Source organism: Garra rufa, chromosome 8 (genome assembly GCF_049309525.1).
Source record: "Garra rufa chromosome 8, GarRuf1.0, whole genome shotgun sequence".
Lineage (NCBI taxonomy): Eukaryota > Metazoa > Chordata > Actinopteri > Cypriniformes > Cyprinidae > Garra > Garra rufa.
In genome coordinates, this window is record NC_133368.1 from 30,082,166 (window position 1) to 30,105,481 (window position 23,316).

The window sequence follows — 23,316 nt, forward strand, 5'->3', positions numbered from 1 at the left end:
AGAAACAGCCAGATTATGTTTTATTGTATAGACAGTTTTCCTATGGCAAAAACGACAACATGGCTTAAACCAGAAATTTACTTCATGTAATGTTTGAGAGACAACTATTTGAAAATCTGGAATTTGAGGGTGCAAAAATCGAAATATTTAGAAAATCACCTTTAAAGTTAAAAATGAAGTTCTTAGCAATGTATATTACTAATCATAACTTAAGTTTTGATATATTTACGGTAGGAAATTTACAAAATATCTTCATGAAACATCATCATTACTTAATATCTTAATGATTTTTTGGCATGAAAGAAAAATGTATCATTTTGACCAAAACAATGTATTTTGGGCTATTGCTACAAAAATAATCTTGCAACTTTGTGGTCCAGGGTCACATATAATATCATTAATTTAAAAGATGCACTGTGTGTTTAAAGAAACTCTAGACCCCGCCCATTACAGTGAGAGACACGCCTTGCACCGTCATGTGGGAGGAGCTATATATGAACAGTACCAGCCCCTTTCTAACAAAACACAACGCCGAGAGTCTTCTCGGTATCAAAGGCGATTATCAATAACATAGATCGACTCCGGGGCCTAATACGGAGAAAGGTAATTTTATTTTTCATATAATCCATAAATGTGACGTAGAATGCTGTGAGGTTCTGAGCGAAAGCACATGGATCACGCATCCGCGTCTTTAGCAGGGCTAACAATCACAGCATTATTCTCGACGTCCGTCTAAGGTAAGTTAGTCAGGGATTGTCCTTGTATTCAACCCCAGAATACACCGCATTCATGTTAGTCATGCATTAACCTCTACAGTATGAAATATAGGTCATTGCATGCGGATCTGCGGCTCGCGTGTGCCAGCAGCCATGCACGCTGCCAGAAAATATGCTTCACGCTCATGTGGAATGAATGCCAAACTGTATTTAAATATGTTTTCTCCCATGACACCCCAACCTCGTACGTTGTCGTTAGTAGGGGCGATTGTTTCACTGCGCAGATGACCTGTAATCATAATATTATGTAGGCCATATAGGTGGATCCCGTCTTTGTCTCTCGCCTGAGCACCAGCGAGTCATTCCTGCAACTCTCAGCCAGCTGTTGGTTTGAGTCCAGACACTGATTCCCAGGACCAGCCAACTGTTGTCTTTATGTATCCAGAAAACAGTCTCAAAAATCACAGTATGAATTTTAATGCTTAAACTGGCCAAGTTTATGTTATTAGAACTACACTGACATGCACAAATTTACTTAATCTTTTAAGAGATATCTCTTAATTAAAAGGAAAATGCTTTTATCTTTACATATTGACATTGTTTATGACTTTTCCTCTGATTTTTATTATTGTAATCCAAAACCAGCCTCATCATGATAGTATTTATTGTTGTTTCAGTTATGTTTATATTGCATCATAGTATTGGCTTTATTGAATACAGCAAATTGGCTAGTACAGTAAAGAGAATCTCATGACTGACTATTACAGTCATGTGAATTGCATTGTGAATTTTGATAGAAAAATATGACTGTTTGTCATGGAATGGTCCAAAAATAGGTATATTTTTCTTTAAACTTTGGTTTTAAGTACAATGTTTAGATTTTTTGTTTTACAGTTGTGACATTTTATGACAACCTACTAAGAAAGTGTCAATCTCTTTTTAATTATTTAATGATGATTTTGTAATATACAAAATATAATCCATATGAAATGTAAATCTTCAATTTCTTCACAGTAACAAGAGAACAATCATTTGCTTAGTTACCCGGATGTGCGGCCATATTGGCAATATTTAAGATGTAAACAACAGCATGGATTGCACAGTTAATGTACTACTGATTACTTTGTTCTGCTAATTTTTGCTGTCTAATAAACCACAGGAAAAAAAATGTGTGGAAGCTGCCAAATCATATAGAGAAGGACTTACTAGTAAGCAAGAAAGGGCACAATATTTTGGCGAACTAAAGTTAATAGGCAGTAAAGATGCGTACAAGCAGTAGTAATTAAAATATTAGCCTAATATTTCACTTACCTGACTGGAAATGATAAGAACAAGCACAAACGTTGTCAAGATTCTTGCTCTCTAAATCCTGGTTCAGTTTAGCCAAACACAAACGCCGTTTGTTCCTCAGACAGTTTTTTGCACACTTATTGATTTGTTATATCTTTTGGCAGTTTATAGTAGGCCTACTCCAAATGTCTTTCCCGGTCCAACCGATTAGAAGTACTAGAAGATCATTTCCAGCAGCAATAATCAGCAAAATATGCAAGTTTGCTTTGGTTCAGTGCCATTGTTTATGTTCAGTGCCACCAATATGGCCATTCGATGACGCTTCGTAAAAACACTCTATACTTAATAGTGAAATATCTAGATGGATTATGGTTTTGAGAATCTGATGGAAAGTTGTGAAAATCTTTCACAATCCTTAATGGACCTTTTCTTTTGGATTGAGTTATGTTATTCTTTTAGTGTTATAGTGACTCGATTCATCCTTTGTAAATGCCAAAAACTTCACCTCTTACATATCGAAGCTAAAGTTGATTGAAATGTTCAAATCAGCCTATAAGCGACAGTGTAGATTAGAATGATTAATAGTATTACGTCCTAGAACCATTTGGATAGATTTGCACAAACATGGGCATTGGCAGACATTTGCATTGGGGTTAGCCAATGGGTTGCATGGTAATTCTTTGTGCAGCAGTGCAATGTAATACTTTTAAGAGTCCAAAGGCCTTTTTTTTTGCTAGCACTCATTTCTGGCTTACAGACACATCATCAAACCTTGTAATCACTGCTGAGCTGTCCTTTTCTAAATGATGAGGCGCTTTTCCGTGCATCAGCTTATGTTAAGACGAGTTTGCCAAGCTATGTTTCCTTTGCAATCCTCCCAAATCTTTTATTGCTGTTAAAATCTTTTATTATAGTTTTTTAAGAGTATTTTTACTAGCAATTGATCATTGCTGGTTGATTATTGGATGCTGACCATGTTCATTCTCAGCAGTTTATAAAGAGGTCTTTCCCACTCAAATTTAATTCTGATGAATTCAGATTAATCAAACTGTCGTTGCTGTAAACTGGAATGCCAGAAACCAAATCACCAAAGAAGGTCTTAAACTAGTTTTTTTTTTCTCTCACTCACTATCTGTTACTCTTCCACACATTCTGTTTTCCCCTTTCTCCTCCTCCGTTCCTCTTCTGCATCTTTCTGCCTCTTAGCAGAACATGGACCAGGAGGGAATTGCGTGAGATGGAATGTACTTGATGTGCCGCATCACTTTTGAAGGTGAGTGAGATTGTCAGCTTTTTTGAAATCTAGATCAGCCTGCATTTGAGGACTCAGATCACTATGTATTTGAATCATGCTGTGAATGTTCAATTGTTTGCCTAATTATAGTGATTTAACCTACTTTTCTGCTTGTTTTGCCAGTTTGTCTGTTTTTGTATCATTCTGGTATTTCTGGCATGGTGAATGCTGCTCTAATAAGGGTTTTGTTGAAAACACTTTTTGTGTAAATAAAGTGTTTGTGTGTTTATCATTAAAACGGGAATGCAGTGTGTGATTTGGCATTGAAGAAATGGTCCACTCAGTTGAAATTCTGCCAGTAGTTACTCACTCAAATGTTGTTCCAAACCACTTTTTTAAAATTAATTTTCAATTAAACAATAACGAAAAATATTGAATAATCTTTACTCGGTTTCTTAAAGCTATTTTCAGTCATCTTTCTTTATTCACCTTCATGTTGTTCCAAACCAGTATGACTTTCTTCTAGGCACCTAAAAGGACATATTTTAAGAATTTTCTTCCTTTTGGTCACAGTTGACTTCCAATTTATGGACTAAAACATTTTAGTTGCCAACATTCTTTGAAATATCTTTTGTGTTGCAGAAGAATGTAAGTCATAAAGGTTTGAATCAACATGCGGTTGAGTAAGTGATGACCAGTCACGACAGGTTTGATGTTCTGTGAATAATGACTTAATTTTTTGGTTGGTTCCTCATGCAAAGCTGGTGTAGTTTATGTTTCTGTTATAGTGTTTTTTAAGGTTCTTTTTCTGAGCTTAACACCAGTGGTTCCTATTTTAGGATAAACAATTTTTTTTCCATTTACAGAAAAGCAGTTTTTGTGTTTAAAATCACTCAAAGAACTACATGTTATCTGCCTATTATTTTGTAATAATAGATCATTTTAATAATAGTATCTATTATTTGTAATTAAGTATTTTGCCATAGGCACATTCTGTAATTTTTGGAGCTATAATTATGAGAATGCAGGTAATTTACTCCTAAAAGATCATGTATGACTTCTCAAATGAATAATAAAGGGATAGTAAATGACTTAATAAAATTAAGTCATTTACTCACCCTCAAGTTGTTCCAACCCTGTATGAATTTGTCTTTTGCTGAACACAATCTGTCTTTTAATATATTCTTAACAAGATGCTATGTTGTCAACTTCTTGCAGCTGCGTAAGTAGAGAAAAGTCACTTTCCAGGATGGAGGCCTCCAAAATACTGCCAGTGCTGAAGAAGAAGCTGGCCTTTCTGTCAGGTAAAGACATGTTTTATATATAAAATGTAATGTATGTATAGAGAGAGAGAGAGAGGTTTGTTGCTAACTTTGAAGTGCTGACTTAATTGAATGAATAAGAACTTATCACAAAGATTTTAGTTTAGCCCTGCAAAGTCTCAGTGTGTTATGGAAATGTTTGCTGCAGGCCGCTCTCCTCTGTAGTGTAGTACGTGATGTGAATACTCATTTCACATTTCATGATTAGATGTGACTATAGCAGTGAGCCAGAAATAAACTGCTCTCCGATAAAACGGACAGTGCCAAGTGATGATTTGAAACCCTACACTTTCTTTCTTGTTTGCTTTGATGGATGGAAAGATTTTTCTCTCAATATAATGTAGTCAGAGATTATTATATGTTATTACTTTCTGTTTAAACTTAGTGAAGTTGAACACTGTATTGTACACTGATATATAAAGTGTTGCCTTTCTTTCAGAATGTTAGCAAGGCAATTTTGGGGGCAAATAATTGGAAGTAGTTTTATTTTATTTTCTAGGTTATTTACACAAACGGGACTCAAAAGGCCCATTCACACCAAGGATAATTATAATGATAGCAATAAAGATGTAGTTGTAAAAAACAATCTAAATTTTAAGCATATTAGAGTCAACTATATCTATACCACAACAACCACCACATTTTAACATTGGACATAAGTCACTTAGACCACAGCTCTGCCAGCAATGCCACATTTGAAAAATTGCTTTAACTCATAAGGGTTTTAAATTAAGAATTATACATCATCTGAAAGCTGAATTAATAAAATTTCAATTGATGTATGGTTTGTTAGGATAGGACAATATTTGGCCGACATACAACTATTTGAAAATCTGGAATCTGAGGGTGCAAAAAATATATAAATATTGAGATTTTAAATTTGTCCAAATGAAGTTTTAAGCAAGGCATATTACAAATCAAAAATTATGTTTTTATTTACAGTTGGAAATTGACTAAATATCTTCATGGAACATGATCTTTGCTTAATATCCTAATGGTTTTTGGCATTAAAAGAAAAATTGATAATTTTGACTAATACAGTGCATTTTTGGCTGTTGCTACAAATGTACCCCTTGTTACTTAAGACTGATTTTGTGGTCCGGGGTTAAAATATGTGACCCTGGACCACAAAACCAGTCATAAGGGTCAGTTTTTTTAAAAATTGAGATTTATACATCATCTGAAAGCTGAATAAATAAGATTTCCATTCATGTATTAGGTTTTTTAGCATAGGACAATATTTGTCAGAGATAAAACTATTTCTGAGGGTGCAAAAAAAAAACATAATATTGAGGAAATTGCCTTTAAAAATTGTTCAAATGAAGTTCTTAGCAATGCATATTACTAATAAAAAAAATAAGGTTTGATAAAATCGATAATTTTGACCTATATAATGTATTGTTGGCTATTGCTACAAATATACCCATGCTGCCTACGACTGGTTTTGTGGTCCAGGTTCACATATGTTCTTTAAGTTTTATGAAAGAATGACCTTATATCTTATTTTATATGCATTCCAAAACTCTATATTATCAGGGTATGAGACTGCTATTCCCATTATCATAGCCTAATGGTTGCATTTTTGTGTCAGCATGGTTCCCGCTTTAAAATGTCTTCTGAATAACACTTACATGTCAACAAGAACATTGGGGAAATTGCCTTTGATAAGTTCTTTGAATTTCTGTCATTTTGTTGAATGCACTGTGCCTCAACAGTATTTTTTTTTTAACAAGGCCTTTGCACTAAATTGGATAATGAAAGCTTCTAGGAAAGGAATTACTCAAGCATTTCATGCTTGGTGTCCTTGAAACGGTGCATGTTCCTATAGTTGGCATGCTGTGAATTAATTGCAAGTTGAGATGTCACAAGGCTCTACTTCTCCAATAGCTTTTTGTATTACTTCAGTTGTGTATTTTTTCAGTCCTTTACTTAAAGCCTCATGCTCTGACACACTTTTTCCATTTGTACATCATACTTTACTCTGTACTGCTGGATTTTCTGCATATTTCCTGACTCGGCCCATTTGGTTTTCCAGGAGGCAAGGACAGGCGCAGTGGTTTGATCCTGACCATCCCACTATGCACCGAACAGACCAGCATGGAGGAGCTCAGTGCCACTCTGGATTACCTACTGGGTATTCCCAGGTAAAACAGCTTTAGAAACCTTTCTTGAAATGAATGTTACTTCATTGCTAAGGCTGTATTTCAAGCACCTGTCAAAGCACTGAAAGCATAAATGGAACATTAATCTGATCATTATAATTATAATGCACACTTTTATGGTATTCACACATGGAATGGGAAATGGCCATAATTCATGCTCAGACTGTGGTTAGAGGTTGAAAAATGCTTGTATTGATTTCTCCAGACCTTTGAAAGTCTTTTAGGCTCCAAGGCTCTGGAAAGATTTTGCTCTGTTTCTTGTTAGCTTGTCCTTATTACATTTGTATTTTACTGTGTTTGTTTTTATATGAAACAAATTGTTCTTATTCTAAATTCCGATCAGTATGCACATTCTTTGGTCATGCAAGTTGCTGTTTTTCTTGGGAACCACAAGCTTTATACAGAATAAATGTATTCTAATTTTTGGAGTTAGTTAACATATTTATTAAACACTATGCTTTTATTATATTGCTGTTGCTGCAGTTTGATAAAAATAAGTTGGCAAACATCAGAAAAAAATTAATTGGTTCAGATTTCTTCATCACTGTGAATTAGGATTGTCTCTATATTATTTATTTATTATTAGTGCTCTCAAAATTAGCACGTTAATGTAGGTGATTAATTTTTCCAGTTCAACGGTGAGGCTAGGGTTGGCCAGCCCACTCACAACTGCTGCTTCTATCTCTTTTTTCTTGACAAGAAATGCGTTTATTTAGTCGCAGTGCGTCTTTTATGACCACATATTCACATTAAAGTGCGAATGAAACCACAAGCATGTGTGTCAAATACGCGTCACGTTCAGCAGCAGCGGCTCTTAAAGTAATAGCAGCCAAATAACTTAATAACCTAGCTGCTGTGATTTCTATTATTATGTTTTTAGCAATTAAAAAAAAAAATATTGATAGCTCTCTATTATACAGTTGAATGACTGTAGTCAGTTAAATATTAGAAGAAAAAAAACACTTTCCCAAAGACATCAGTAATTTTGGTATCAGTGATAAAAATTTACAAATATTAAAAAAATATACTGTCTTAATGTTGTTTCTACATTAATTTAAAGATTGAATATGAAATTAATGCAATATAAAAGTAAATTTAAAACATTAATGTTAGGTGAGATTAATCATAATTAATTTAAGAAAAATGTGCGATTCATTCTAGAGCTGCAAAACGATTAGTCACGATTAATCGATTCAAAATAAATTTGTTTGCATACTATGTGTGTACTGTGTATATTTATTATATGTATACATAAATACACACGTATATATTTTAAAATATATTTGTGTGTATTGTATGTATTTGTATGTCAACGTATTGCTTTAATCTGATCTATTATTGAAAAGATAGAAAGCCTCACATGACCATTAGCAGTAAGACTGTCACTGGTTCTGGTCCTTTGTTCAACGCTTTTATAGTGACCTTCTCCAAATTACTTTCTGGTGACATTTTTAGAGCCATTTTACAGGGTGAGTTGGCTGTTCTCTTCCCTCAAAGAATGCAAAGAAATGTTGTTCTGGCTTGAAAAGTGTTTTTTTCTTTTTACACCCCAAAATAGTAACTGTATGATTGAATACATATTTCTTGGAATCTGTGAGTCACTGTGACTGCAAGTTTATTCATTTTTAAAATACCACCACAGAACAAACAAATTAGTCTGTTTAACAACACAGCCACAGTGGAGTCATTGTAATTGATTCATTGTACGTGGACTGACAGCATGTATTTGCGTATCATTTGTGTTATGTAACCAAATAAAATGTCATGTTTTTCTCTTCTATCTCTGCAGTGAGAAGTGCAAAGCTCGTGGTTTCACCGTCATCGTCGATGGCAGAAAGTCTCAGTGGAATATAGTGAAGACTGTTGTTCTGATGTTGCAGGTAGGAAAATAGATTTTTTGTTTTATTTGGGCACTTTTGGGTTTTGTTCAGATTTTTGGAAAGCAACGAGGGAGAAGTCGTTTATGTGAAACTTATGTTCTTGTTTCTTTGACATCTGGTTCTTGTTTTTTCACTAATGAACCCCATTAATATTTGTGGTGATTATTTAATGAGTGCTTAACTCGGCTCAAATGCAAGTCACTTCTGAAGGAATACCTGTAAATAATGAGATTTTAGTGCTATTTTGAGAAGCCCATGCGGGTTGTGTGTTGGCAGCCTTCCCTGGTTTTGTCAAGAGCATTGTGTTGTTGGAAATCGTTGACTTTGAGCTTTGTTGAAAAGAATTAATGCTTGTTCTGCCCTGTTATTTTTCCCATTTAGGGGGAACAGCACTGAAGTGCTGCTGTTAACTTAGGCTTTTATTTTATATTATGACTTCTTCTGCGTTCCATCAAAGTTCCAAAATGCAAGTCCAATCACTGAGTGACCATCTTGGCAGTGCCTCTGGGCAGCTATTTTCTGGGCAACAGCAATAAAATTTTGGCGACAGTGGTATCATAAATTTAGCTGCAACTGTGCTAAAATTCTTTCTTCAGGGTGTGCCAGCTAAGGCGCATGTTTTGAGTGAAAGACTGGTTGGCTCTTTTAATTAAAAGATGGGATGTCCTATAGTTCCTGTACAGTGAGGAAAAAAATGTTTCATCCCCTGCTGATTTTGTACGTTTGCCCACTGACAAAGAAATGATCAGTCTATAAATTTTAATGGTAGGTTTATTTTAACAATGAGAGACAGAATAACAACAAAACAAATCCAGAAAAACACATTTCAAAAAGTTCTAAATTGATTTGCATTTTAATGAGTGAAATAAGTATTTAATCCCCTCTCAATCAGCAAGATTTCTGGCTCCCAGGTGTGTTTTGTACAGGTAATGATCTGGGATTAGGAGCACCCTCTTAAAGGTAGTGCTTTTAATCTCAGTTTGTTACCTGTATTAAAGACACCTGTCCACAGAAGCAATCAATCAGATTCCCAACTCTCCACCATGGCCAAGACCAAAGATTGTAGACCTACACAAGACCAACGCCAAGCAGCTTGGTGAGAAGGTGACAACAGTTGGTGCAATTATTTGCAAATGGAAGAAACACAAAATAACACTCAATCTCCCTCGGTCTGGGGCTCCATGCAAGATCTCACTTCGTGGAGTTTCAGTGATTATGAGAACGGTGAGGAATCAGCCCAGAACTACATGGAAGGATCTTGTCAGTGATCTCATGACAGCTGGGACCATAGTCACCAAGAAAACAATTGGACTACGCCGTAAAGGAGTGAATTCCTGCAGCCCCCGCAAGGTTCCCCTGCTCAACAAAGCGCATGTACAGGCCCGTCTGAAGTATGCCAATGAACATCTGAATGATTCAGAGGAGAACTGGGTAAAAGTGTTGTGGTCAGATGAGACCAAAATCAAGCTCTTTGGCATTAACTCAACACCGCCGTGTTTGGAGGAGGAGGAATGCTGCCTATGACCCCCAAGAACACCATCCCCACCGTCAAACATTATGCTTTGGGGGTGTTTTTCCGCTAAAGGGACAGGACAACTGCACCGCATCAAAGGGACAATAGACGGGGGTCATGTACCATCAGGGCCAGGTTATTGAAGCCAGCCAGGGTATTTAAAATGGTTCGTGGATGGGTATTCCAGCATGACAGTGACCCAAAACACACAGCCAAGGCAACAAAGGAGTGTCTCAAGAAGAAGCACATTAAGGTCCTGGAGTGGCCTAGCTAATCTCCAGATCTTAATCCCATAGAAAATCTGTGGAGGGAGCTAAATGTTTGAGTTGCCAAACATTAGCCTCGAAACCTTAATGACTTGGAGAGAATCTGCAAACAGAAGTGGGACAAATTCCCTCCTGACATGTGTGTATACCTCGTGGCCAACTACAAGAAACGTCTGACCTCTGTGGTTGCCAACAAGGGTTATGCCACCAAGTACTAAGTCATGTTTTGCGAAGAGGTCAAATACTTATTTCTCTCATTAAAATGCAAATCAGTTTATAACTTTTTTTGAAATGTGTTTTTCTGGATTTCTTTGTTGTTATTCTGTCTCTCACGGTTAAAATATTTTTTTTCCTCACTGTATTAATCGTTGCAGTTTCATTTTTATCTGGGTAGTCCATATCCTATACTGCATCCAAGTGTGTTTAATCCCAAAGATTAGGAAAAATACAGTTGATGCCACTTGGGAATTTGTGTTGTAGAATTAGCGATGCTTATTGCACAAACATTTCAACACCCAGGGCAGTGCACATAGTTAATGATAAACTTTCAAACGAATAAAATGCATCAGTGAATCCCCCCCCCCCCCCACATTACACTGATGTGTTTATAGAGACAGATGTATTGAACGTTAGTGATCCTCTGTTAAAACCACTAATTTATACACACACTATCGTAACCATGCAATTCACACCTCTGTTCAAAAGTTAAGGATTTTTTTTTTTTTAATTATTGCTTTTATTCAGCATTATAATAAGGATGCATTAAACTGATCAAAAGTGACAGCAAAGACAAGTATATGTTACAGAAAAATTCTATATAAAAGGAGAAGTCCGGTGTTAGGGGTGGGCGATATAACCAAAATCTTCTATCACGGTAGAAGCAATTTTCTACCTCGATAACGATATATATATAACAATATAGCAATTTGTATCTGAAAATGCATAAATAAAAATTCAAACACAAAGAAACTGTTTTATATAATGTAACTTTATTTAAACTGTGAATTGCAGCATTACCTTAAGTAAAAACAAATAACCATGGGGTAGCCATGTTACTATCATGTTACTTTTTTTCCCGGTACTTTAGCATACTTTGTGTAATAACGAAAACATTCATTTCAGTGGAAAACTAAGTCCAAAACTCTCTATTTTAACATTTTGAACAATAGGGCTCTACAATCTTTTGCTTTTTTTATTTATTTATTTATTTTTTTTAGAAATTCTTATGTTTTAATTTTTTTGATAATCAAATGAAAGCATAAACATTTATTTTTAATCAAATGAAAAATTAATTTTTTCCCTTTTTTGTGCCCTTTTAATTTTTGGCAAACAAACAGAGGTTTACTGTTAAAATCAATACATGGAGGAAAAATTATATTCAGTTTAAAACATTTAAATAATAATTGTAGTTATTTTTCTACAATTAATTGGTTAATCTTGTTGTAATATTTATTTTTTTATCATATTGTTTTATGTAAGTTATTTAAATAGGAATATATAAACACCTACATTATTCTGTACAAAAGTAATACAAGACTAATATTGTTCTGTTACATGTTAAATGTAACAGAACTTTTATTTTGACAGGTTGCCATGAAGTTTCTGTGTGTACACAGTATGATATGATGCTAGTTTTCTCAAATGAAACGGTAAAAGTGACACTCACAGCAGTTTTGGAGATTGAGTTTATCTGTTCACGTGAGATGCAAATGCCAAAAATTACCGGGAGGGTCACGTGTGCTTCAATATGCGTGTAGTAAAAAAAAAAAAAAAAAACGCTTCTCCGCCATTCATACGTACAGAGGCAAACGGAACATGCAGGATTCATATTTAAACGGTCTTTTTGCATTTCAGTTTTCACAGACACTAGTCCATATCGCGATTTGAATTAAGTGACAGACCACCTTTTGATTTATTAATCCAAAAATCAATGAATTCCGTGGCATTCCGCGCTATAGTAAATTCGTTTTTTATGAATGGAGTCCGCGATCACGTCTGTGTTTTGGCGGAGGAGACATTGTAAACGCGCGACCATGTAGAGACAGAAATGACATGCCTTCGTGTAAATAAGATAAATAACACAAGGCAATTTAGTTTGTACATTGTAAAAGAACAATGTATAGACCTGTTCTATAGGAAAGATAACCTTAAATTACTTTTATTGTGATCTGGCGCTATATTGAAAATAAAATGAACTTGACGTTCAAGGGGGGCGGGCGGTGCCGTTGGGGGGAGCGAGTCGCCCCCCCTAAGTTAATGGTAGGGGAAACACTGTGACCTCGTTGTTGATTTCGTCACATGTAAGCGCTGCTGCACCCATGCTCCATGCTGCTTCTTCCGTTGTCGAAGTGAATGTGTATTGCGTGGTTACGTAACGTGCAACGTCACGTGATCTCAATCGCGATTAAGACGATAGACCAAAATCTCTATCGGTAGACCGGTTAATCGTGTCTACCAGTATATCGCCCACCCCTATCCGGTGTGATATTGACCTAAAGTGTAATGAATCATGATACCGAGTGTGAACTTACCTTTCATAGCTCATCTCGGCTTGTCCCCTGCACTCCGAAATCTGGTGCTAGTTAGCCGATGCTAACAACAGGTTGTCTTTGAGGGTGCCTCGGGCATCGGACTAGCCATGTAAATAAATCACTGTTTTACACCATTTACGAGGCACAAAGTAGCTCCACACTTCATTGGTAGACTTCCAAGGGCCCTGACATTTAAAACGAGACATTGAGAACTTTGAAAAAGCACTGGTAGTTTATTTACAAGAAGATTTATACAGACAGTACCTTCAGGAAATTTACTGTTCGCCGCCATCTTGAATTTAGTCACGATAATTCGAGTGACGAGCAGGAAGGAACATCTCTTTATCTCTTATTTGATTTCCCTCCCTTTGTTACCATTTTTTTTTTTTTTTTTCTGCCACCACGATGTGTGCGCAGCTGCTAGTGACGTAACTATCTACTCCAAAATAGTGTATAATGTTTGTGGATTATAATGTTGATTACCACTGGTGACAAGTAACCGTTAAGAAATGTATTTGTCATTGAATCTTTCATTCAAGAGATTAGTTCAAATGCTGATTCATTCAGTAATGGGACAAGTGAATTTATGAGTGAGCCATTTAATCATTTATTCAAACCATTTTAAATTATTCATTCAAATTAATTAAACGTTTTTGAATAGAATGAGGCAATTCATATTTTGTCGCAACCTCTAGTAAATTACATGTTATTTTGCTTAGTTCAGAATAGGGCTGGGTAAAAAATATCGATTCTCCGATTTTAATCGATCTTCAGTTTAACGCAACGATATCGATTCGGGAAATTGAGGATATGAATATTCACCTCTCGTCCTGAAGGTGTCACCATCAGCTGCTGTTTTGCTAAAATCTGGTGATCAAAAAGGTTAGATTAGGCTGTAATTAAGAACTGTTAGTTTTATGGACAGTAAGAATGTTTTGTATACGCAGACAAGGGCTTTATGATTGGCCTGCTTGAACGTTTTGAATTTAGAAATGTTTTATTTCTTAAACATGTTTGAAGTTCTTAATAGATTTCACTGTTTCACATTTACACATTAGTCTTTAAATTTTTTTACAGTAATGTGCATTTTGCAGTTTGTTTACATGGTGTACAATGGATGTACATATTTATGATTTCTTGTTAGAGTGTTCATTTAAAATAAAAGTTGTTTAAATTAAACAACTGTGTGCACCCTATTATTAATGTAGATGTGTATTTCAGTAATAAACTTAAGTAGGAGAGTTTCAGTTACCAGCATTTATATCAAAATATGGATCCCATGTCTGCAAAACTAACATTTTAAATGGAATATTGATAGCTAATCGATATCGAATCGAATCGAAACCATAAAAATAAGAATCGAATCGCCGAATTGGTCACAATACCCAGCCCTAGTTCAGAATAGTGGTGTGATAAATTGTGATCTCTATTTGAAACCAAAAGAATTGTGATTCTCAATTTATCTAGAATTGTGCAGCTCTAATTACAATGATTTGTTAAGGATTGTGTGACATTGAAGACTGTGGCTGCAGTAAATGTGGCTTTGCCATCACAGGAATATATTACAATTTAAAATTTAGTCAAATGGAAATTGTAATATTTCATAATAATACTGTTTTTACTGTATTTTTGATCAAATAAATGTAGCCTTGGTGATCATCAGAAACTTTTTTTTTTCTTTCAAAAACTTTAAAATGTTCTGATCCCAAACTTTTGAATGGTGCTTCATTTTTTGGAGTTCAAGTATCAGAAGTCTGCCGATGACATACACTACCAGTCAAAAGTTTTTGAACAGCAACATTTTTAATGTTTTTTTTTTTGGTTAAAGATTCTCTTCTGCTCACCAGGCCTGCATTTATTTGATCCAAAATACAGCCAAATCAGTAATATTGTGAAATATTTTTACTATTTAAAATAACTGTTTTGTAGGGGTGTAACAATATTTCGTAGTACGATATTTCGCGATGCAAAAATGTTACGATATGTATCGTAGAATGATGTTGATACATTTACGATATGAATTAATCCTATTGGTTGAGCTGCCGACATGTCCTACTCTGCGACAGCGCTGCTTGTGCTTTCATTGCAGTTGCAGAAATCGCTTGAACTGAATATTAGTAGAGCAACATAAGTTCGGCTGAAAATGAAATTGAAGATGCCCCGTCTTCACGTCCGGCGTAGCATTTTGGTTTTACAGTAATGCGACAGGATGAAGGTAAAAAAAATTACAGACAAAACACTATTACAGTCACGGCCTGTGTTATTACCACGGAGTGGGAAGTGAAAAGCTTTGTGCTTCAGACTCACCCGCTTTTCGAGTCACACATTGGAACAAACATTTCTTAAAGCTTTTACGGCTCTTCGTGACAGGAACCTCCGAAGATAAAAAATATTTAATCTTTTTATAAGCAGCAGCCACGATTTAACCAGTTACCGCACAGATTATTATTAACAACCAAAAGAACATTTTACTGAGCGCATGTCGGAGTGTTGAAAACATGATCAAGATCATTTAAAATAGGCTATAATGGAGCTGTATGATCCATAAAATACGGAGAAAGGCGGAAAAAAAATCCAGAAAATGCGTGTGGTATAGCCTGCGACTTGGTTTGCCAGGTAAAAATACAATTATGTGTAACATGTCATAGTTACAGGTGTCTGATATGAAAACTACGCTAGTCATTGTCCTATAAAATGATAATAGCAAATAACACATAGTAGTTTAATTACGTTTTATTTATTTATTTATTTTTTTTTTTTTGTAAAATAAAATGAGACCTTGTTGTTTGCAACTACGTTTACCCTGAGACCGCGTCGCGAACACCGGCTCGACTGCAAAACGCTTTCACTACGAGAGAAAGCAACAACCGCGCAGCGATTCCACTGCTTGCCGCGTCCCATGTGAAAGGGCTTTTAAATGGTCTTCAGACAGAGCATGAACACAAGCACGGGACCTTTTGAGAGCAGCTGCGTGTCAGCGTGTACCGGATTGAGTCCAAAGAGCAAATACCTGTGCATGTCACCCGTCCGACCCGCACCCGACAGATAAATATTATTTCACCCGTTACGTCAATTTTAGCGGGTCACTCATCGGGTAGGACTCTGTTTCGCACACACATTGAATCTTGCGTCGAAAGCAGGTTTAAAGAATTTGACATCTTGACAGTTTTATCACTATCATGTTAAATTTAACAATTTTTTCATGGACAGACCTATTCAGTTGTTAATTGGAAGGTTTTTATTAAACCTTAAAATGTGACCTTGTGTGTACAACTAAGAAAGTTATTGAATTATTATTATTATTATTATTTTTTTTTTTTTTAAATAAATCTGTTGTTTGGTTTTCAGTTTCATGTTTAAATTTTTGTTCAAAATATCGTGATACGTATCGTACCGTGAACCCAATATCGGGATATGTAACGTTATCGTGACCTAGGCATATCGTTACACCTCTACTGTTTTCTATTTAAATATATTTTAAAATGTAATTTATTCCTGTGATCAAAGCTAAATTTTTAGCGTTATAAATCATTCTAATATACTGATTTGCTGTTTTAGAAACTTTATTATTATTATCATTATCATTTAAAAACAGTTGAGTACATTTTTATTTTTAGGATTCTTTGATTTAATAGAAAGATCCAAAGATCAGCATTTATCTGAAATAAAAAGTTTGTATAACATTATATACTATACTATTCAAAAGCTTGGAGTCAGTATATTAGGAAATTATAGAAATTAATTTTTTTTTTTTATTAAGCAAGGATGCATTAAATTGATGTTTCAATGCAAATGTGATGATAATGTTACAAACAGTTTAAATTTCAGATAAATGCTGTTCATCTGAACTTTCTATTTATCAAAGAAACCTAAAAGACAAAAATCTGCTGTTTTCTGCATAATACTAATAATAATACATGTTTTTTTAGCAGCAAATCTGAATATTATAATAATTTCTGAAGGATTGTGTGACTGGAGTAATTATGCAAAAAAATTCAAATAGAAAGCAGTTGTAAATAGTAAAAATATTCCAAAATACTGTCTTTGCTGTATTTTGGATCAAATAAATGCAGACTTGCTGAGCAGAAGAGCCTTCTTTAAAAACATTAAAAATCTTACCGTTCAAAAATGTTTGACTAGTAGTGTACTTGTCATTTTGTTTCCATATACATCATCATCTAAGCTTCAGGCATTAGATTTACTAAACTTCCTGAAGGAAATGGCAGAAGGCAAAATAAAAACAGCATTAGCTTCAGGCAAAGGATGAATTCTGTTCATTTTGTTGTATTCCTTATAAATTTATAACAGATATGTGTGAAGAAAATCAATGTTTGCGAAAAATCAATACCCTGTAACATCAACTTGAATACAACGCAGCATATGGACTATTTATTATAAATTACAATATTGATTTGCTGAAGAACGCTCCTGAACCCTACAACATGTTAAAGTGGTTTCTTCCTTGTAGATTTGTGTAAATCAGCTCCGACTATTGGTGGTGGAGATGACAAAACCTCTCCTCATTCTCTGCTTGATGTGTCCCCCGCACGACCTGCACTTTTTAGTTGAGTGTGTTGTACGTTTGCTGTGTGCACAAATTCATTTCAACAGACGTGATTTAAAAATAGAATGCAATACTTTTATCTCTCAGCCTTGAGAGCTTCAGGAAATATGAAAGTTTGAGAGTTTGTTCTGAAATCAAACTATCTCTCAGAAAAGGATGTACAATAAGTAAATGTTGAGTAAACGGAAAGGTTTGTTACCTCTGTATATCTATGATTGATCTATCACTATTGAACCAAAAAAAAAAAAGAATTTGCTCTGTGATGTTTTTTTTTCTTTTAGAATGTGATCCCAGCTGAGGTCTCTCTTGTGTGTGTGGTGAAACCTGATGAATTCTGGGACAAAAAAGTGACCCATTTCTGCTTCTGGAAGGAGAAGGACAGGCTTGGCTTTGAGGTAAGTGTACTAGAGATGTTTGGTTTTAGTGGACACTCTAAATCAACTGTGTTTGACATTAGGGATGGGCATGAGTATACAAGTACTTGGCAGTGATCAAACATGAAAATGTAATATTTGTGTTACTTTTCAGCTACTAAACATTTCATTTTTCATTTTGCGATTGGTTGCAGTTGCTTGTTGGGTGGTATCTTGTGGTCTTGATTGGTTACAGGTTGGGACCGCAAATGTATACAGACACTGTTGCATCAGTTTTATTTGTACTTTGACTCTTCACAATACATATTGTTTAAAACAGCTGTGCAGGAAATTGTTCTCTTTAAGTTAAACATTAAAGTCATGAGGAAAAAAAACACAAAGTAAACGGATTAACACTTCCAGTCAAAGGTTTTGGCACATTAGCTTATTTTATTGTTACAATTTTTTTTTTTCACATTTCAACAATTATTTGAATAATGTTTTTTAGTTATTTAAATTTGATAACTTATTGTGTTTATAATATATTTTTGAAACCAATTTTTATTTCTATTAAATGATTTTCAGGATTATGAAAAAACTAGGGCCGGGACTCGATTAAAAAAAATTAATCTAATTAATTAGAGGCTTTGTAATTAATTAATCGAAATTAATCGCATTTTAATCGCATATAAATATTTGACCTGAGAACAGTGAGGAATAAGTTTTTTTTCATATGGATTTTTAATTATACCATTGAATGACTGAATACATAAGCTTAAGCAACAAAATATTGTTTATTTTTGTTCAACCAAGTCCAACAGACCAGTGCAATATTAAGTGTAAGTGTAAGTGCCATTAAGTGTAGCAATAGGCTCGATGTCCTGCAGTGAGATGCGAATTCCTTGTTGCATAGCTTGCACACAACCATGCTCTTATCGACGCTTTCATCCATTCGTTTTTTTATAACAAAATTTCCCATCCACAGGGCCAACCAAAGCGGTCTCATCAGCTTCTTTGCCCATGTTCACTGTGGTTTGTTTTTGTCTGAACGCTAGTTGGTGCTCCAGTATAATCGGTCCGCCGAAACTTATCCAGTGAGAAACGTTCCGCAGTGCAAAAATAAGTGCGATTTAAAATGCGTTAAAAAAATGTAACGCATTATTTTTGTGTAATTAATTAATCTAAATTAACGCGTTAAAGTTCCGGCCCTACAAAAAACAAATCACTTTTTTTTTTATAAGCTTTCCATTTTTTATATTTATTTATTGGCAAGTTATTGGCAAGATTTCAGCACTTAATTATTTAATTAAACCTTTTCGTTTTTATTTTTTCCACAATATATTTATTTTTTTTAAACTGATTTAGTCACCTCAGCTTTTGTTTTCATCCTACATGGACCGTTTAGAATGGTTCCACTGTGTTTTCCATATACACCAGACCACAGCATCATCACTTTGTATAGCTGTGCAAAATATAATCACACAGACAGCGTATTTAATTAGTAACGCCCGAAGGATCTCATGCGTATAAGTAGGTAATTTCCCTCATTCGCTGTGAATAATGAAACTCCAAATACAGAAGCTGCACATCTTCATTTACGATGGTCTGAGGCTTTACTGTGAGAGTCTGTTATTGTTATTGACACTAATACAATGGCTTTCTTTTTCATTTGTTTGACAGAGTTGTGCTGTATTTGTGCTATAAATTGTATTTATAATTAATATTTAGTACAAAAATTATAAGTGATATTATTATCAGTAGTAGTAGTAAGAAGAAAAATATTGTTTTTTAGTAAAAATAAAATAACTGTTTAATTTAGATATTTAATTATAAAATTGTATGTATAATTGTATGAATTATTATTATTATTATTATTATTATTATTATTATTATTATTAGTACTATTATTATTTATAATAAAATAATTGTTTATTTTTAGTAATAATTTGTAAGAATAAGGATTGTATTTATAATTATGAATATTTAATACAATAATTTCTATATTATCATTATTATTTATAAAATATTTTAGTAAAAAAATTAATTTATATATTAATTATAAATTGTATTTATAATATGAATATTAAATTTAGTACAATAATTATAAATATGTAAGTTATATTATTATTATTTTTTATTATTATTAATAAAATATAGATTTGTTTGTTTGTTTGTTTATTTATTTATATATATATATATATATATATATATTATAATAAATAATATGTAAGTGTTGTCTTAATAGTGTCTTATTTTTAATTGATGCATCCCTACTAAGTACTTTAAACATTTAGTAAGTGTTTAAATCTCTATATGAGTGACTGTTTTAAATGGGTTGGTTTGGATCCTTCATTTTAATAGATCTCTCCATTTCATCATCTCTCCTATACTATCATAAATTAGAGCAGACTGCAGTGTTTCCTCTTAATTGGGCCATGAAAAAAATGGGTGAAGTTGACAGCCGGTGGCGTTTGTGTTAAATGGGCAGCCCTCCGGCATGCACTTTAGGAGCAGGACATGTCTGTATGTGAACGTAACCGTAACATGATTGTGCAGATGTGCACTACGGTATGAAGCCGTGCATAGTATGTGCGCTGATGAGGCCTGGCCTCGAACCGCACACTCATTTGTTTGGCTGAAGTCTTGCTCCATGCCCTCACTGGGCATGAACCAATAATGCCATGTTGCCTGGCAACCATTACATGGATCCTGCCAAGAGCTGGATGACGTGTTGCGAAAGACAGTCGAACCACTGTCTCCTAAATAGAAACCTCTGTATGTGTATGTTTGTTGGAGTCATTGTGTTGTTTGTGCTGTGATCTGGGCCAGCAGGCCCCTCTAGCTGCTTACAACTACCAGATGGCACAGTTTTGGCTGAATGGAGGTCAGTGTATCAGCATTAGGAAGTGGAGGCTTGAATACGGCGACTAGTGAAAACGGTCATTACCATACTCTTGACCTACTTGAGGATCCATACTTGAATGGGGGGTTTTGTACGTGCGACCGATCGCTGAGGTGCACGAGGACCGTACTCTCTGCATTAATCATTCTGGCCAAGAAGCTCTTCATCACTGTTGCTTGGCCAGGCATAAGTGAGCATATGGGAAGGAAAAGACCCTGAGGCCTTATTAAATAAGTGGATCCTCTTTCACTGCCACTTAGGGTCCATAGGGCCATCTGTTACAGGACTGCACATTTTTGCATGCTTTTTATTGCTGATTTTTCTCTTCTTTAAGGAGTTCAAGATGCTGATGCTGGGATTCACTTTCCTTTATAAGAAAGGGAGTTGATAGTGATAGACTGATATTGAAGAGGTCTGTATTACCTGGAATTGGCTATCAGGCATATGCATTTATATTTTTGATTCATGCGTTGCTTGCAAAAAAACAAAAAAAAAAAAAACAAGGCCTTCAGTGACAAAAAGCTGCTTTTTTTTAGCCATTTGTTGTATTGTTGACAGAGGCTAAGTGGATCACACTAACCAGCCGAATCTTGACCCATTGATTTATTTATTGACCAGGTCAGTTTTGACATTTTGAATTGCATTGCATTAGCTGATGCCTGTATTGGCAGCCACTGACACGTTTATATATGTTAATTATAAAAAAAATTATTAAATTAAAAAGAGATTCGGATGATTTGTTTAAAGTAATTATTTTTTTTTGTTTGTTTGTTTTTCAATCATGCCTTTTTTGTGCCAGCCTGGGGAGAAAGCTATTGTAATGTAAATTATGTGAAAAATAATGCATTTTTTGAACCACCAAGCATGAAAGCATGTTCTAATGCACCCCCAAAACAAAATAAATACTTGGTAAAAGAGCATAATAGGGCCCCTTTAAAATCCACATCGTTTTATACATATTTTGGACTATGCGCCATTATTTCAAGAACGTGAATTGGTTGCACTAGCTACTGGCACTACCTGTTGCTATTTTTACTCAGAATACACAACTTGGAAAATAAAATATTGCTATGGTGACCACAGCTACTGAAAGAGCTTACAGGTGTCGATGGATATAAGCGTAGGCTTAAACCAAATGCTGTACCGTCCATTTTGCTCATAAGGACTCTAAACGTCCCTGGATATCAAGGGAAATCCATGCTGAGAAACTCCTTCAGTGGCTGTGGCATCATGACAAGCGTTGGCATGTTTACATCATGCCGGGATGGCATCTAGCATTTCTTGTTTCTGCCATTTGTAAGCTGTTTCAGTAGCTGTGGACTACTAAAAGCCTCAAAGGCATCAGGGCTAAAGCGGAGAGAACAAATATGCAAGTCTTTAGTAAGTCTCATTTAAGGATGCATAGACTGTTCGGCAACCAAATAAGCAAAATAAATAAAGGCAGAATAAATTATACTGAACAATGACATGACGCGATCAAATAGAAGCATGCACTAATGCAGCAAACATGTCGGTAGTGTGGAAGCATTTAAAACTGTCTGAGAAAGATGCAAAAATCATTGCAAGCACTGACAGCGAGAGACTGTTTAGAACCGCATTGCATGTCTTCATTGAGAGGAGAAATGGGTGGTTGTTGCTGGTTACTGTAGGATGACTGAAATTGCGAAAAGGCCTTAAACCATTAGTAAATAAACTACAGAACGTTACGTTGTCTAATACAAGCACTTTGTGTTGTATGTATTCTGACAGCACTGCATAAGCTCGTTAGCCAGGGTTCAAAGTCCAAAGCGTGAGGAAAATCTGCGCCGAAACAGCATAACGAGAATCATTAATAAAACTGCTGGTGTCAGCAAAAAGTAGTACTGAGGTCTTCTTGTAGGTTTCCACCAAAATAAAAGTCAACCTTCAAAAATGTTAGCAAAAATGTTGTTCTGTAAAATAAAAAAAAAGTAAGACCAAAATAGTAGCAATCATTACAACAGCTCTATTAATACATTTATTATAACATTCTCTTTTGATCAGCAAGGCTGCATTTATTAGTACATTATAAACACATGCTCAATTCAAGAAGGGGGTCTTAAAAATGGCCAAAGAATATTATTTTACTAACTTATTCATTTTAAGTTAAATGTTGCTGTTGGTAGGCTATAATGTCTACTAGAATGTTAAAAATGTTTAGTGTTAAATATTTTTTAATTGTTTTGTAATTGATTTTTTTCTTTGAAAAGCAAGACTAAACTGTAAAAAGCACATTTTGACTATTTAATGGTGAAAAAAAATTGGCAGAATACATGGGGGAAAAAAGCATTTTAAAATGTAATTTATTCATGTGGCAGCTGAACTGTCATTTATTACTCCAGTCTACTTTTAAAAAGTCTTACTGACCACAAAAATTAGGAATTTTGTTTCATGAGAACGCAGCATTTTTTTTTTTGGTTTATTTTTGTTTTTTGCTTGTGCTTTTTAAAAATTGTATTATATATATATATATATATATATATATATATATATATATACTTGCAAGGTAACCAAAAATGTGAGCTGCTTTGAGGGGACTGTATTGATCAGAGTGCTTTAGCAGAC

The 23,316-nt window shown here is 34.6% G+C and overlaps 1 protein-coding gene across 3 annotated transcripts in view; it reads left to right on the forward strand.

The window, feature by feature from the left end:
* Positions 1-491: 491 nt before the first annotated feature.
* The window catches only part of sestd1 (SEC14 and spectrin domains 1), a 44,517-nt gene continuing 21,692 nt past the window's right edge, over positions 492-23,316 (forward strand). Inside the window, exons 1-6 of one of the 3 annotated variants that reach the window (XM_073845699.1) lie at positions 492-603; positions 3,216-3,279; positions 4,459-4,544; positions 6,598-6,706; positions 8,514-8,604; positions 17,760-17,873. In XM_073845699.1, coding sequence (XP_073701800.1) covers positions 4,490-4,544; positions 6,598-6,706; positions 8,514-8,604; positions 17,760-17,873 — 369 coding nt within the window. In that variant the 5' untranslated portion in view covers positions 492-603; positions 3,216-3,279; positions 4,459-4,489. The other 2 variants (XM_073845700.1, XM_073845701.1) reach the window with 2 other exon arrangements.